The sequence below is a fragment of the Semicossyphus pulcher genome, unplaced genomic scaffold, assembly GCF_022749685.1.
Source record: "Semicossyphus pulcher isolate SPU_LCO1_2020_fin unplaced genomic scaffold, fSemPul1.0.p SCAF_23, whole genome shotgun sequence".
Lineage (NCBI taxonomy): Eukaryota > Metazoa > Chordata > Actinopteri > Labriformes > Labridae > Semicossyphus > Semicossyphus pulcher.
The window spans coordinates 15531088-15546903 of record NW_027211697.1 but is presented as its reverse complement, the minus strand read 5'-3'; the positions used below and the strand labels follow the sequence as shown (position 1 = coordinate 15546903).

The window sequence follows — 15816 nt, the reverse complement described above, 5'->3', positions numbered from 1 at the left end:
TTCTCTTCACAACTCTGTCTCAAAAAGGTTTCCATGAAACAAATGAAACATTAAAGATGGAATTTCTGTCTTTGACTAAATAACATGGGGTTAAATGGCATCTATGTTCTGAGGGCTTACACACGTTTCCTCACTTTGTTGTTAAAGCTTCATTAATATCCACAAATGTTTTCTACACATTTATTCCTGCTGTTTTTTTCCTAATGATGTTCTGAGAAATAAAACTGATGAGAACTCAGTGAGAAAATAAACAACAGAAAGAAAAACTCTGAAGGTTTGATTTGTTGGAAAAACTCACTTTGGCAAAACTTTCAAACTGATTCATTGTTGTCAAAGTCGACACATCATGCAGCCTGAGCTCCAGAACGTGAAGTTTAGTTTAGTTCATTTCGGTCATTATCTGACTTCTAATAGTACAATGCACTGGTAGATAAATAATAAATAGACAAAACAAAAACTGAATGAGTCGATGCTCCTGGCATTGACAACATATGGTAAACAAACAAAACAGGACTGAAAAGGTGTAGGTTGAAGCCTTAGCTTATGACACCTACCCTTTTAACATTCATTATTTTTCTTGTCAGCTTCCATTAAATTCTACAAAGTAATAAAAAAAAAGTAACAAGCTAAATATAGAGCTAAGTTATGTAATCCTATTGTCTACCCAAGATCCCAAACACATTTTGGGCCGGTTTCACAGACAAGGCTTAAGCCTAGTCCCAGACTAAAATGCCTGTTTGAGCTGTCTTAACCAAAAGCGACTTGCACAGACCTATTTTAAAATAGTCATAGACTTAGCCTGTTCTGGATTAAACTAAGCTGATTGCAAGAGGGAAGGTTAGAGCTACTCTAGGCCTAAATTGAAGCTTAAATTAATCCTTCAAAGAGGCAGGTTTAACTTCTGCTTAGTCCTGTTTGTGAAGAAGCATGGACTATTTGGAATATCTAAATGAAGACCAACATGCACTACAGAGGCCAGCCAGACGAGTACTTGTGGATAAGTGTAATCGGAGTGCTGCACAACTACCTGAAAAAGCGCTACTGTCCTGATCCTCCAATGGCAAATCAGGATCAAGCAGTTGTGCCCATGGCTCAGGCCAGCAATGACAAACAAGGACTTGCATACAGAGATGCTTTTACATTGAAGCACAACCAGATGAGATGCATTTAAATATGTAGTGTATTTATTATGGCTTTTTTAATTTTATTTTTTTATTTAAATATTGTGCACGGAAAATCAAATGAGAAAATCAAGGCCGTCTTAAGATATTGTTTGCGGTGATTAAAATACTCCATTAGAAGCAATAAACTCATTTGGTCCTTGGTATGAAAAAAGAATAAAGATTGACGCAGACAGTGGAATATATTGACCAAAAACACTGACCAATTTACTTTCGGTCATCATGAGGTGTACAATTCACCAGTATTAATTCGCTCTCTTCCAATCTCTGCATTCTCTATTTGTTTACACCAGTTTAAGGTTCTTCCACAGAGTCTATAAAGGCAGATATCATTCTAAAGTGTATGTCACAAAAATAGAAATATGAGAAAAGTAAAACACTGAAAACAATAAAGATATCTCACAAGAACTTTTCTTGTTATATTTTAATTTGTGTTGGATTTACTGCAAATTGCAGCCCAACCACTCTTCTTCTCTTGCTCAGTGAAAGCAGTCTGGCTTTTACTTTCAGTTACTGGAGTGTTTGACACAGTTTTGTTTTAGTTTTTTCAGACTTTTTTCAGACTCACTAAAGTATTTTGAACAAATTATCTTTGCTTCTGCCGTTGTTTTATCTCCAGGTTCACACCAGTCATTGTGTTTTTCAATTCCATTCCGGGTTTTTATGAGCACCATTAGACCAACAGCATGTGCTCATACTTAACCCAATGAGGCTTAACCCTGGTGTTCTCTTTTAGGCTTACTTACCTTACTCCAGGACTCCATAGTCACCGACTAACTAAGCTAAACTTAGGCCACGTCCATGAAAGCCACTTAAATTTCCTGGTTTAACTAGTACACATTAAGGCCTACTCCTGGCTTAATTAAAGCCTTGTCTGTGAAACCGGCCCTATATGTTCACTCTGATACTCTAACTTCATTTTGATATTTGTTGATCATCTTGCTTTGAAATATTTTTTTAATATTACACACTTTCATTTCCATTTCTACGCCATTCCACACATTTACTCCATATACTGAAACACATCTTTGTTTTACATTTGTTCTGTTCTTGTTGTTGTGAACATACAGGTCCCTCTCAGTTCAAACTGACATTCTCTTGTTTGGAACAGCCTCCGGATACAGTCTGGTGACGTGTTATTGAATGCTTTGTACACGAGTGATGCTATTGTAAAGTCTACAAGCTCACTGAATTTAAGTGCCTGTGAATTAATAATTTATTTGTTGGTTCTCGATAATCAGCTCTGTTTATAATTCTGATCACTCTCTTCTGCAGCAAGAACATCGGTTTTTCCCCAAACCTCCACACAATATGTAACGTATGGAAGTATGAAAGAACGACACAATATATGTAATGAATTTACGTTGAGAACATCTTTTGTCTTATGTAATATTGCAATGGACTTTGATATTTTGGTTTTAATATGACTTTAGAGCAACCAATTAAAAATGCTTTAGTCAACATATCACACAAATTAAACTGAAACATGAGAGGAACGACTCATCACACTGAACATTCATTCTCCTGTTTCATTAAACAGTAACTGAGATCCAAGTTAAACCCAGTTTCTCTCTGTGAGGAGGAGTCAATGCAAACTGTGATGTCTTCCTCCTCTACTTATGTGACTGCAGAGAGGAGGACAGAGAACAGTGGACAGTTTAACATGATGGACTACAGGACAGGACTGCTGCTGTTAACTGTCTGCTGGGCAGGTGAAGATCATCACTATATTCATGTTACATAGCGTATATATCTGTCAGCAGCTGATTTCACTTGATGTTTTTATCCTCTCTCCAGGTGTTGATGCTCAGACTCTGACACAATCTGAACCAGTGGTTAAAGGTCCCGGAGAATCCCACAGACTGACCTGTACCGGCTCTGGATTCACATTAAGTAGCTACCACATGGGTTGGGTCAGACAGGCTCCTGGAAAAGGACTGGAGTGGATCGCCTGGATACACACTGGTAGCAGCCACAAATTCTACCCTCAGTCAGTTCAAGGCCGGTTCACCGTCTCCAGAGACGACAGCAGACAGCAGGTGTATCTGCAGATGAACAGTCTGAAGACTGAAGACACTGCTGTGTATTACTGTGCCAGAGACACACAGTGAAAAACAATAACAGGAGAGTCGTACAAAAACTACTTCCTCTATTTGCCAGCACCACATGGGACACTTGGAACACATTTTTGCAATACTGATTGTGATTAACTGTCATGTTCATTCTAACGGTGCCCCAATTGGTCGGCCACCGATCGTGATCAGCCGATATACATACTAACTGGTTTGATCAGTGGCCTGTATTAAAGGCCGATCATAAGAGCTGATCAGATGATGCAAAAAAACAATTTCTCTAAGCGACACTAAAATGGCGTCACCGGTCTGGCGGTTTTACTTGGTGTCTGAAGAAGATAATAAATTAGTCATTTGCAAGGTGTGTTCCAAGTTAGTACCTCGTGGGGGAACGCAAACGGTAACATTCAACACCACAAATCTCAGACGTTTGAGGTCGAGTCACGTCAAAGAATATGACGAGTATTCAAAGTGAGCTTGTAGCACTAAGGAGAGAGAGCAGCTGGCATCAGCAACACTGCCACGACTCACTCAAACATCTGCAGCAGAGACATTTCAATGACAGCAACCAGAGAGCAAGGTCAGAAAGAAATCCACCAAAATAATGGTATTGATCACCAGCCGCTGTCAGTTGTGAAAGACGAGGGGCTCAGATGACTCATGTCATACATGGATCTACGTTACTCTCTGCCGGGGCGTAAATATTTCACAGATGTACGCCAGCCGCAGTTATACCAAACAATCTATACGCTTATCGACAGCCTTATGAAGAACAAGATCACTTTGATAAGTTTCACAAGTGACATCTGGAGTTCGAGTGTGTGTTTCATGTCCATGTTGAGCCTAACTGGGCAGTTTATTGATCAAAACTTCAAACTAAATGTGGCAGTGACAGCGAGTGGAAGCGCATTGGAACAATATCTGTCTAATGTTATCAGATCAATTGAATATTTAGTTGCCAAACAACGCCACTCTGGGAGTTTCACCCAGAGAATTATTTAGTTTACCCACACTTAGGACACACAGATTCATATAGTCAGGAGGCCAGAGACGTGGTTCCAATACTTACAATACCAATACTTTATTTTTAAATCAGTTTTTTTTTTAAAGTACTGAAAACACACCATTCACACAAAGGGGGGGGGGGGGGGGGGGGGGAAATAAAGAAAAACCTAATCAGGTGCTGAGGCTTACCAGATGGACGAGGGACTAGTGAAGGGGGGAGGGATCCACCAAAACAAACCAAACAAATCACCCAGGCACAAGTGACACACACACGATGGTGAAGTAACTAAATCCCAGGGGAGCACAGCACACAAAGGGGGGGGATACCGCCACCTGGATCACCAGTACCACCACCGGCCCTCAGCAACTGAAAAGGAATAACACATTTAGTGAAGTTGAAACAATAAAACAAACAAACAATATAACAAAACTATACTAACTTATCGGTAGGTTACAAATTAGACAAACTATACAAATTAACTTCCCAAATGAAACAAAACAAACAACTTAAGTTCACACAAAAAGGAAACTACCTACACACCCAAAGGAAAACCCACAAACTACCCAAATTCAAATAAAGGAACTAAGGAACAGGTAATCTGACTAAATCAAAATAATCAAACAACAGGAGTACACTTCTAGAAATTAATCTAAACAAAAAGGGACATAAATCCCCACCACTCGATCGCACCATTAAAATGTCCATTAAATGCCAATAAGCGGTGTGGCTGGCATCCGTCTCCCTCTGAAGGAGGAGGTGAAGCAGCCAACTCTAGCAGGTGGCCAGACGAGCAGCATGCAGGGCAAGAGACGGACAACCAAACAACTTCCAAACAGTCAGTCGGATCCTCGAACACAAAGCAGCAGTGTTTCCTCGTCAGCTGATGGTGACGTGACGTATAGCGGCGAAATATTTACAGCCACTCAGTTCAACTTCACCTGTCAGAAATATTAACATTTACCATCTAGCTGACAATGATGCGGTTGCGACCTACAGTGATGGATCTACATACCTCTCAGCAGCAGCAGACCCACACACACACGAGAGGAGGGCAGAAGAGAGAGACCCAGGCAGCTACCGGCATCTCACTTGCGACCACACTAGCATTAGCCAGCTATGAGCATGCACAATAACGCAGAGAGAGATGAGAACACTCACCACAGCAACCCTGAGAGAGACATGCACGCGCCAGGGGCACACCAGTCGCTCTGACGCAGCCGGAAGTGACAGACAGGAGCGCAAAAGAAAGAGGCAGGGGGGAAGTCGCTGCTTAAATGCTTCCCTCTAGTTCAATGATTGGCCACCAGTGGCGCTCCGTTAATTGAAGCCGCACACTGCATAGAGAAATAAATATATTTCTATGCTGCTACATAAACAAAGTTGTTCTTTATCCTCAAGAGTTCTGCAGGTCACACACCACAGTTGCATTCAGTGACATGTTACGAGCAACGGGGATACCGAAGGAAAAAGTGCACGTTATTCTAAGAGATAATGCCAAGAACATGGAAAAGGCCATGAGGGATACGGATTTACCCAGCCTGCCATACATGGAGCGTACACTCCAGCTTCCCGTTGCCGAAGGAGTTTCGTCACAATGAAGCATCACATTTGAAGCCTTTAATAGCCTCTGAAAGACGCATCGTTGGCCAACACTCCCAGTTTGCCTACTGGCGACTTCAAAGTATCCAGAAACAACTGGGTCAGCCTATCAAAAGACTTGAGCAAGACGTACCCACCCGATGGAACAGTTCGTTATTTATGCTACAGAGTCTACTTGAACAGAAACGTGCACTGTGCGCTTATGGAGCTGACTACAACAGAGTTGTTACTGTTGATCTCAAATCTACTCACGGCTGAAAGGACATTAAATTAAGCTCTCATCAATTTCAAACAATCGTCATTGCATCATTTTTGTTTATCCTTGTTTACAGCCTCTGGATTCACACTCAGCAGCCTCTGGATGCACTGGGTCAGACAGGCTCCTGGAAAAGGACTGGAGTGGGTCGCTGCTGATGCTGGTGGCAGCACCAAATCCTACTCTCAGTCAGTTCAAGGCCGGTTCACCATCTCCAGAGACGACAGCAGACAGCAGCTGTATCTGCAGATGAACAGTCTGAAGACTGAAGACACTGCTGTGTATTACTGTGCCAGAGAGCCACAATAACACAAACCATCAGCAGAGCTGAACAAAAACCCCTCAGTGCCTGAACACTTGTAACATGAAGCCACCAGAGGAGGAGCCCTCAGACCACTAATGATTATAACAGTTGATAGTAAAAGAGAGATAGACATAATTAGAGATGTAAAAGTAGAAGCAACAACGTTTATCATCATCCAAAACAATAATTATAATAATGATCATGACAATAATTTGATTTAATGAGGACATTTCAGGGTACTGACATACTCTTAAATTAAACTACTAAAATAAAAATATTAAATACAAAGTGGAGGATTTTCAGTGTGTTTTCTGACTTCTCAATATTTATGTGAGTTAACGAGAACATTATATCAGCTTTGTACATTAAATTTCACTTTGTCTAAATATCATTTTATTTGGCTGTTGTCTAAACTCCGACATTATTTTTTCAAGTGGTTCAAACAAAAGTCCAAAACTCAAGTCAATGTAAAACCTAGCTGTCTTACACCTTTACCGATGTGACTCCAGAGAGAATGACAACATGTCTGACTGTGTGTGAGGATGAGTCAGTGATAGAAAGGCTCTAGTTGATCTCTTCTCCTTTTTTATATCATTAGAAACACTAACTCTAGCAGCATTGTAAAACTGATGAACTGAAAATAACAGAGATAAAAGTCAAATGATATTCCTCCCTGAGGAGGAGTCAATGCAAACTGTGATGTCTTCCTCCTCTACTTATGTGACTGCAGAGAGGAGGACAGAGAACAGTGGACACACAGTTTAACATGATGGACTACAGGACAGGACTGCTGCTGTTAACTGTCTGCTGGGCAGGTGAAGATCATCACTATATTCATGTTACATAGCGTATATATCTGTCAGCAGCTGATTTCACTTGATGTTTTTATCCTCTCTCCAGGTGTTGATGGTCAGACTCTGACACAATCTGGACCAGTGGTTAAACGTCCTGGAGAATCCCACAGTCTGACCTGTACAGCCTCTGGATTAGACTTCAGCAGCTCTCACATGGCCTGGATCAGACAGGCTCCTGGAAAAGGACTGGAGTGGATCGCTCACATCTACACTGACAGTAGCAGCAAATTCTACTCTCAGTCAGTTCAAGGCCGGTTCACCGTCTCCAGAGACAACAGCAGACAGCAGCTGTATCTGCAGATGAACAGTCTGAAGACTGAAGACACTGCTGTGTATTACTGTGCCAGAGACACACAGTGACTGGAGGAGGCTGAGCAGCTGTACAAAATCCTACAGGACTCATCTTTACTGCACTGATAGACACTAGGAAACAGTTTAATACTAATATAACATATTTCATTAAACTGGCCTTGTAGAACATCACCAACAGTAACCTTTAATCTCATAACTTAAAAGCTGCTTTTGAAAAGAAACTCTGCTGTTCATTATTGTGCCACTCGTGGACTGAGTTACAGTACTGCCATTATATATATCTAGATCAATGTAAATAATACTAAGAATTAACTTTATTTATATAGCACCTTTAAAAACAAGAGTTTACAAAGTGCTTTGACAGCCAAGCAAACAAAGTAAAGCAGAGAACAAGCAGATCATAAAACCAGCAAATCAGAAAACCAGCAACTCACTCAGGACCAGCAAATCACACAACAAGCAAAGCACAAAACCCAATACCCAATAGGCAGCAGGAGAACCCCCACAACCAAGACCAAGGGGCCGAAGCAGGAAGAAGTAGAAAGAGTAAATACAATAAAATAAAATAAAATACCATAAGAGATAAAGAAAGAAAATAATGCAAAAAGAAATAACAGCTGTAAAAGCAATAGGAGAGATAGAAACCAGTAAAAGGCAATAAAAACAACAAAAGATCTAAAACAATACAAGCAATAAAAAGGAATCAAATCAGTCAAGCATGAAAGAGATTAAAGAAATAAAAGCAATAAAGGAGATAAAGGATCAATAAAAACAAGGAAAGAAGGAAAAGTGAGAATAAGGTGAAATAACATTTAAAAAACATAAATAAGAGCCAATAAGAAGACGTGTACATCCAATCTATTTCAAAGGATTCAGAGCTTAACTTCAGTCAAAAAAGTGTTTTTAATGTAGAGAACAGAACTTCAAAGGTCACACTCGTGACACTCAGATATCTAAATCATCATCATTAATATCATCATCATTAATATCATCATCACAACATCAACAGTAATCATCTGTCCATCCATCCTTTTATTCTTCAGCTTCTTCTCCCTGTTCACTGTCAGGTCAGTTACAGTCCCTCCATTAAAACTGCTGAGGGCAGACAAGGACTGACTGTATTCAGTGCTGATCACAGTAATGGCCTCCATGGAACGAGCTGTATGTACAAGTAATGGCCCTGAGGAAAACACTGACAGTTTAACACAGTTAACACCCTCAAACATCCTCTGAGTGTCTGTGATGCTTTCCTCATCCTGTCAACACACATGTATTTAGGTAAAATGGCTTTTGGAATCCTTTCAGGTGACAATATGTGTGAATGTGTTTGTCTCGTGTTTCAACTTGCTTGTTGAGAATGCAACGAGAAAAGTCCAGTCACCATGAAAAAGACAAAGTGGTTTGGAAGCTTGAAAGAATCCTGGTACCGCTCTACAAACAAAGTTGTGTCTCACGTCAGGCTATAAAACTCATTAGTGCAACGTGTCATTAATGAATGAAAGGGGTTATATGTTGCTTCTACTGTCTGTCTGTCTGTCTGCTGAAATCTGGCACCAAAGACTCGATCCATTCAGTTTGATTTATCGTGCACGTCTTGTCCAACCAGCCCTGAAACCTCCAATAAAAAACAACATGGAAATATGAGGCTAAATCTTCATGCTTCTATTTTCAGCTCTGTGAGGCGGAGTCAATGCAAATCTACATCTCTTCCATCGTTATTAATCTCACTGCAAACTGAGGACAAACCAATCCACCAACCAGACATACAAACACATTTTCACAATGACTTTGGATGTTTTTAGTTTCCATTAGTGCTTATCTTCATTGTTATAGCAGTGCTGATTCTAATAACATTTTCTATTGTCCATGAATGTTACATTAACATGAAGTAATAATGTTTGTAATTTGAAAATCAACATAATGTTTCAGTATCATATTTCTTTCAATGCACAACATTCAGACATTAATATTCTGTAAATGTTGGGACATTTTAAATGTAAATGAAAATATCACATGTGAAGCAAAGGTGATTTCCAGGCATGTTTCCACTCGACTGCCCCTCCCTGCTTCACACACATAACATTCATAAAAACGTTTAAATCAAGAATTCATGAATTAAAATAAAACTATTTAAATACAGTTATTTAGAGGAACACCAATACACGTATGCATGAAGTAATAATTCTGTAGTGCATTTGAATTTGTGTTTGCAGCTGAGGGGAAATGTAAACTGCAGAAACGAGATAGGCCTGAAAGTATGGCTGAAATCTTAACATTAATAAGTCAACATCTGGGTAACATTGTCCATCGACTTTGGCTACAATACAGCCCCAAGCATCACTGATGTAAACACACAGTTTACAATGTGAACAACAGGAGGAGCCCTCAGACCAACAATGATGTCAGCATCAGTTCACTGTTACAGCAGCAAGAAAAACTTGAGACTTCATGAAAGAACTCTTCTGTTTCCATCAATAGAACTGATCATTATCAGAATCATGTGAGCATTGGAAACTGAACCAGAAGTCACCTTTATTATTCAAACTACAACAAATGAAGCTTTCAATACCAATCTAAACTCTGGGCAGATACCCAGAAACAAAGGAGACAAAACCTCCCACACATGTCGACAGTGAGATCTATAATGAAAGAACATCACGGGCAGTTAACACCTGATAGAGGTTTATATGGGAGCAGATCTTCTGGTGTCAAACAAGAGAAGAACTTGCTGCTTCAGTCAGATGAACTGAAAATAACAGAGATAAAAGTCAAATGATATTCCTCCCTGAGGAGGAGTCAATGCAAACTGTGATGTCTTCCTCCTCTACTTATGTGACTGCAGAGAGGAGGACAGAGAACAGTGGACACACAGTTTAACATGATGGACTACAGGACAGGACTGCTGCTGTTAACTGTCTGCTGGGCAGGTGAAGATCATCACTATATTCATGTTACATAGCGTATATATCTGTCAGCAGCTGATTTCACTTGATGTTTTTATCCTCTCTCCAGGTGTTGATGCTCAGACTCTGAGACAATCTGAACCAGTGGTTAAAGGTCCTGGAGAATCCCACAGACTGATCTGTGCAGCCTATGGATTAACAATCAGTGGCTACTGGATGCACTGGGTCAGACAGGCTCCTGGAAAAGGACTGGAGTGGATCGCTGCTGATACTGATGGTAGCACCAAACACTACTCTCAGTCAGTTCAAGGCCGGTTCACCGTCTCCAGAGACAACAACAAACGGCAGCTGCATCTGCAGATGAACAGTCTGAAGACTGAAGACACTGCTGTGTATTACTGTGCCAGAAGAGACACAGTGAGAGACAATAACAGGAGAGTCGTACAAAAACTACTTCCTCTATTTATCACCAGCAGCAACATCATTACAATAATAACTATATATTTTTTTACATTTGAAGGACATTAATATTAATCCAAATCAATCTCTAAATCTAATCTTGTTTTATTAACATGTTACATGATATTTTAATTGCAGGACTTCAGAGAGTTTTTCAGTGATCATCATCATTAAAGTGCTCAAACATACTTCCTGTTTCTCACTAAAGTTACTTTCTCTGTAGTTTCCTCGTGAGTGTGAAATCTAATCAAACCAGCATTACTGTGACTCACATTCATTCAATTATCTGGCAGTGATAGAAATTCATCTGACTGACTCAATGTTGGGATCTTTTTTCATCTCATTCAGCTGAATCTGAAATTCACATTCAACCTGAAAATCAACATTAATATAGAAAGTTGTTTTTTCTCTTATGAACAAAAATAATGTGTGTGTGTTTTTACTGTGAAGCAATGTTTACAGATGATGGACAAAGACTGTTTTCTTTTTGACACTATGTTGATTAAATTCTCTGTATTTGAGGTGAAACTGTGTCCACATATCTTCAAACAGTCCTTTACTGTCCTTTGAACAACAATCACAGTGAGGCAGTCATGGCAATAAATCTAAATATTCAGGCTCCATTCATCAATTAGTTTATCACATAACAGAAATGTATTGTGTCCCTATGGCGTCAAAAACGAGGAAACAACACATTATTCTATAATTCTTCATAGACACTCAAAACAGTCATGTGATGAGTAGGAGAAACTTCTGTCCAGTTTAGTAAATATGAGGACTTAACCCTGAAATCTATGTGGTTAAAAACATTTAAAAACCTTCGACTGTCTCTGATTGCACTGAAACGTTTGTTCATTTTATAGAGTCACAAAGAAAGGAAGGGTTTCTGTTCATGTGTCAGAGAATGAGAAAACTGTAGATCTGCATTTATTACATGAAGTCTGTGGTTGTTATATTTTCTATTCAATTCTGAATAAAGTTATCAGAAGAAGAAACTGGATCAATAATGACAAAAAATGTGACAGAGAGAGAGAGAGAGAGAGAGAGAGAGAGACAGAGAGAGAGACAGAGAGAGAGAGAGAGAGAGAGAGAGAGAGAGAGAGAGACCATCATCCTCTCAGAAAAGAAATTCATGCAAACTGTGATGTCTTCCTCCTCTACTTATGTGACTGCAGAGAGGAGGACAGAGAACAGTGGACACACAGTTTAACATGATGGACTACAGGACAGGACTGCTGCTGTTAACTGTCTGCTGGGCAGGTGAAGATCATCACTATATTCATGTTACATAGCGTATATATCTGTCAGCAGCTGATTTCACTTGATGTTTTTATCCTCTCTCCAGGTGTTGATGCTCAGACTCTGAGACAATCTGAACCAGTGGTTAAACGTCCTGGAGAATCCCACAGACTGACCTGTACAGGCTCTGGATTCACATTCAGCAGTGCTCTTATGGCCTGGGTCAGACAGGCTCCTGGAAAAGGACTGGAGTGGATCGCTTACATCAGCAGTGCTAGTAGCTACAAACACTACTCTCAGTCAGTTCGAGGCCGGTTCACCGTCTCCAGAGACAACAGCAGACAGCAGCTGTATCTGCAGATGAACAGTCTGAAGACTGAAGACACTGCTGTGTATTACTGTGCCAGAGAGCCACAATAACACAAACCATCAGCAGAGCTGAACAAAAACCCCTCAGTGCCTGAACACTTGTAACATGAAGCCACCAGAGGAGGAGCCCTCAGACCACTAATGATTATAACAACAGTTCACTGTTAAGAACAGAACAGACATATTTAGAAACAGGAAAAGTCAAAGATTATAATGTATAAAAAGATATTTAATATACAGTGAAGTGTCAACATGTGAAATAGTGACATTATTTCTCTTCACAACTCTGTCTCAAAAAGGTTTCCATGAAACATTAAAGATGGAATTTCTGTCTTTGACTAAATAACATGGGGTTAAATGGCATCTATGTTCTGAGGGCTTACACACGTTTCCTCACTTTGTTGTTAAAGCTTCATTAATATCCACAAATGTTTTCTACACATTTATTCCTGCTGTTTTTTTCCTAATGATGTTCTGAAAAATAAAACTGATGAGAACTCAGTGAGAAAATAAACAACAGAAAGAAAAACTCTGAAGGTTTGATTTGTTGGGAAAACTCACTTTGGCAAAACTTTCAAACTGATTAATTGTTGTCAAAGTCGTCACATCATGCAGCCTGAGCTCCAGAACGTAGAGCAGGGGTGTCCAAACTACGGCCCGTGGGCCAACTGCGGCCTGTGGTCCATTTCTAATTTGCAGCAATTCCTAAACACAGAATGGAATATGGCCCGCATGAGAAAATAAAGCTTGTGCTTGACTGTATTGTACGTCTTAGTTTTGACACTAGGCGGCGCTGCTGTCTTGAACAAGGCAGCTTCTCCGTCCTCACAAAACAGGTGCAATCACTCAGAGAAGATTTTGCCACGGGTGATTAAACATGAAAACCAAAGAAACACAAATTAGCAAGTGAGTGCAGAAAGTTTCAGACACGGTGGGAAAATGAATATTTCTTCATGGAAGTCAAGGGGAAGTGTGTCTGTTGGATTTGCATTGAAACTGCTGCAGTGATGAAAGACTACAATGTTCAACGACACGATGAAACCAAGCATCAGTCCGACACGTCCTACACTGGTGCCGAGCCACAACAGAAAGTTAAGCAAATGGCAGCTAGCCTGTTAGCTCAACAACAGTATTTTTTCCATCCTAACAAAACACAAGAAGATGCCACAGTCACCAGATACGAGGTAGCTCAACTCATTGCCCGACACGGGAAACCTTCCTCAGAGGGTGACTTCATGAAACAGTGCCTCACTAAAGTGGCAGGAATAATGTGACCAGAGAAAATGCAGGAATTCAACGTCAGCACGTCCAGAAACACAGTCGCCCAGCGAATCCAAGACTTGTCAGCTGACTTAAAGCATCAAGTGTCAGATGAAGCTCGTGCTTTTGATTTCTACTTGATTGCATGTGATGAGAGCACAGAGGCCACTTTGTTCATTTTTTGTTTGCAGGAATTGACGAGAAAGTTTGACAATAACTCTGTGCCAAGAAGGTCCAGCTTGGCGACGTGATGAACACTTCTGAAAACATATTTCGAGCTCGAGGGCTCTATCACAGAGAATTTCAGGCTCTCCTGAAATCGATGCTGAATACGGGGACCTAATCTTCCAATGTCCAAAGAGCAGTTTGTGCCACAGCTTTACACACACATGAAAGCCTTCTGTGTGAAGCTCCGTCTCTTTGAGACACAATGAGGCAACTTCAATGCTGCACACTTCCCCACGCTGTGTGAAATTAAATCTGCTTTTCCAAAGGCCAACTTCTCTGCTAAGAAAGGGAAATATGTGTCTGGGATCATTTTTCTGCTATTGACAAAGACATCCAGCTGTTCTCTACCTCCTTCTTGATGGATGCAGAAGAAGTGGATGAGAGTCTGCAATTAGAACTGATGGAAATGCAGTGTGAAGACTCTGAAGAATCAACATCAGCTTCTCTTTGTACCCGACTTCTACTGGAGCTTAGAAGAGGCCAAGTTTCCTCTGATGAGGCGCCAAAAAGAATGATCAGTCTTTTTGTCTCTTCATACAAATGTGAGCAAACTTTAATACACGAGAGGTGAGGTAAATTAAAGTGGCCCAGTTTCTCTCTGTGAGGAGGAGTCAATGCAAACTGTGATGTCTTCCTCCTCTACTTATGTGACTGCAGAGAGGAGGACAGAGAACAGTGGACACACAGTTTAACATGATGGACTACAGGACAGGACTGCTGCTGTTAACTGTCTGCTGGGCAGGTGAAGATCATCACTATATTCATGTTACATAGCGTATATATCTGTCAGCAGCTGATTTCACTTGATGTTTTTATCCTCTCTCCAGGTGTTGATGCTCAGACTCTGACACAATCTGAACCAGTGGTTAAACGTCCTGGAGAATCCCACAGACTGACCTGTACAGCCTCTGGATTCACATTCAGCAGTGCTTATATGGCCTGGGTCAGACAGGCTCCTGGAAAAGGACTGGAGTGGCTTGCCTGGATTAACACTGGTGGTAGCAGCAAATACTACTCTCAGTCAGTTCAAGGCCGGTTCACCATCTCCAGAGACAACAGCAGACAGCAGCTGTATCTGCAGATGAACAGTCTGAAGACTGAAGACACTGCTGTGTATTACTGTGCCAGAGACCCACAGTGAGAGACAATAACAGGAGAGTCGTACAAAAACTACTTCCTCTATTTGCCAGCACCACATGGGACACTTGGAACACATTGTTGTAATACTGATTGTGATTAACTGTCATGTTCATTCTAACGGTGCCCCAATTGGTCGGCCACCGATCGTGATCAGCCGATATACATACTAACTGCTTTGATCAGTGGCCTGTATTAAAGGCCGATCATAAGAGCTGATCAGATGATGCAAAAAAACAATTTCTCTAAGCGACACTAAAACGGCGTCACTGGTCTGGCGGTTTTACTTGGTGTCTGAAGAAGATAATAAATTAGTCATTTGCAAGGTATGTTCCAAGTTAGTACCTCGTGGGGGAACGCAAACGATAACATTCAACACCACAAATCTCAGACGTTTGAGGTTGAGTCACGTCAAAGAATATGACTTGTATTCAAAGTGAGCTTGTAGCACTAAGGAGAGAGAGCAGCTGGCATCAGCAACACTGCCACGACTCACTCAAACATCTGCAGCAGAGACATTTCAATGACAGCAACCAGAGAGCAAGGTCAGAAAGAAATCCACCAAAATAATGGTATTGATCACCAGCCGCTGTCAGTTGTGAAAGACGAGGGGCTCAGATGACTCATGTCATACATG

General features: G+C 40.7%; 1 gene segment (V, D, J or C); it reads left to right on the top strand.

Moving 5' to 3' along the window:
- The first annotated feature begins 7425 nt into the window (after positions 1-7425).
- On the top strand, positions 7426-14065 carry LOC138602597 (immunoglobulin heavy variable 3-30-3-like). The segment is given in 3 exon segments: positions 7426-7522; positions 10597-10904; positions 14006-14065. Coding segments are annotated over 3 exon segments (465 nt in total).
- The last annotated feature ends 1751 nt before the right edge of the window (positions 14066-15816 follow it).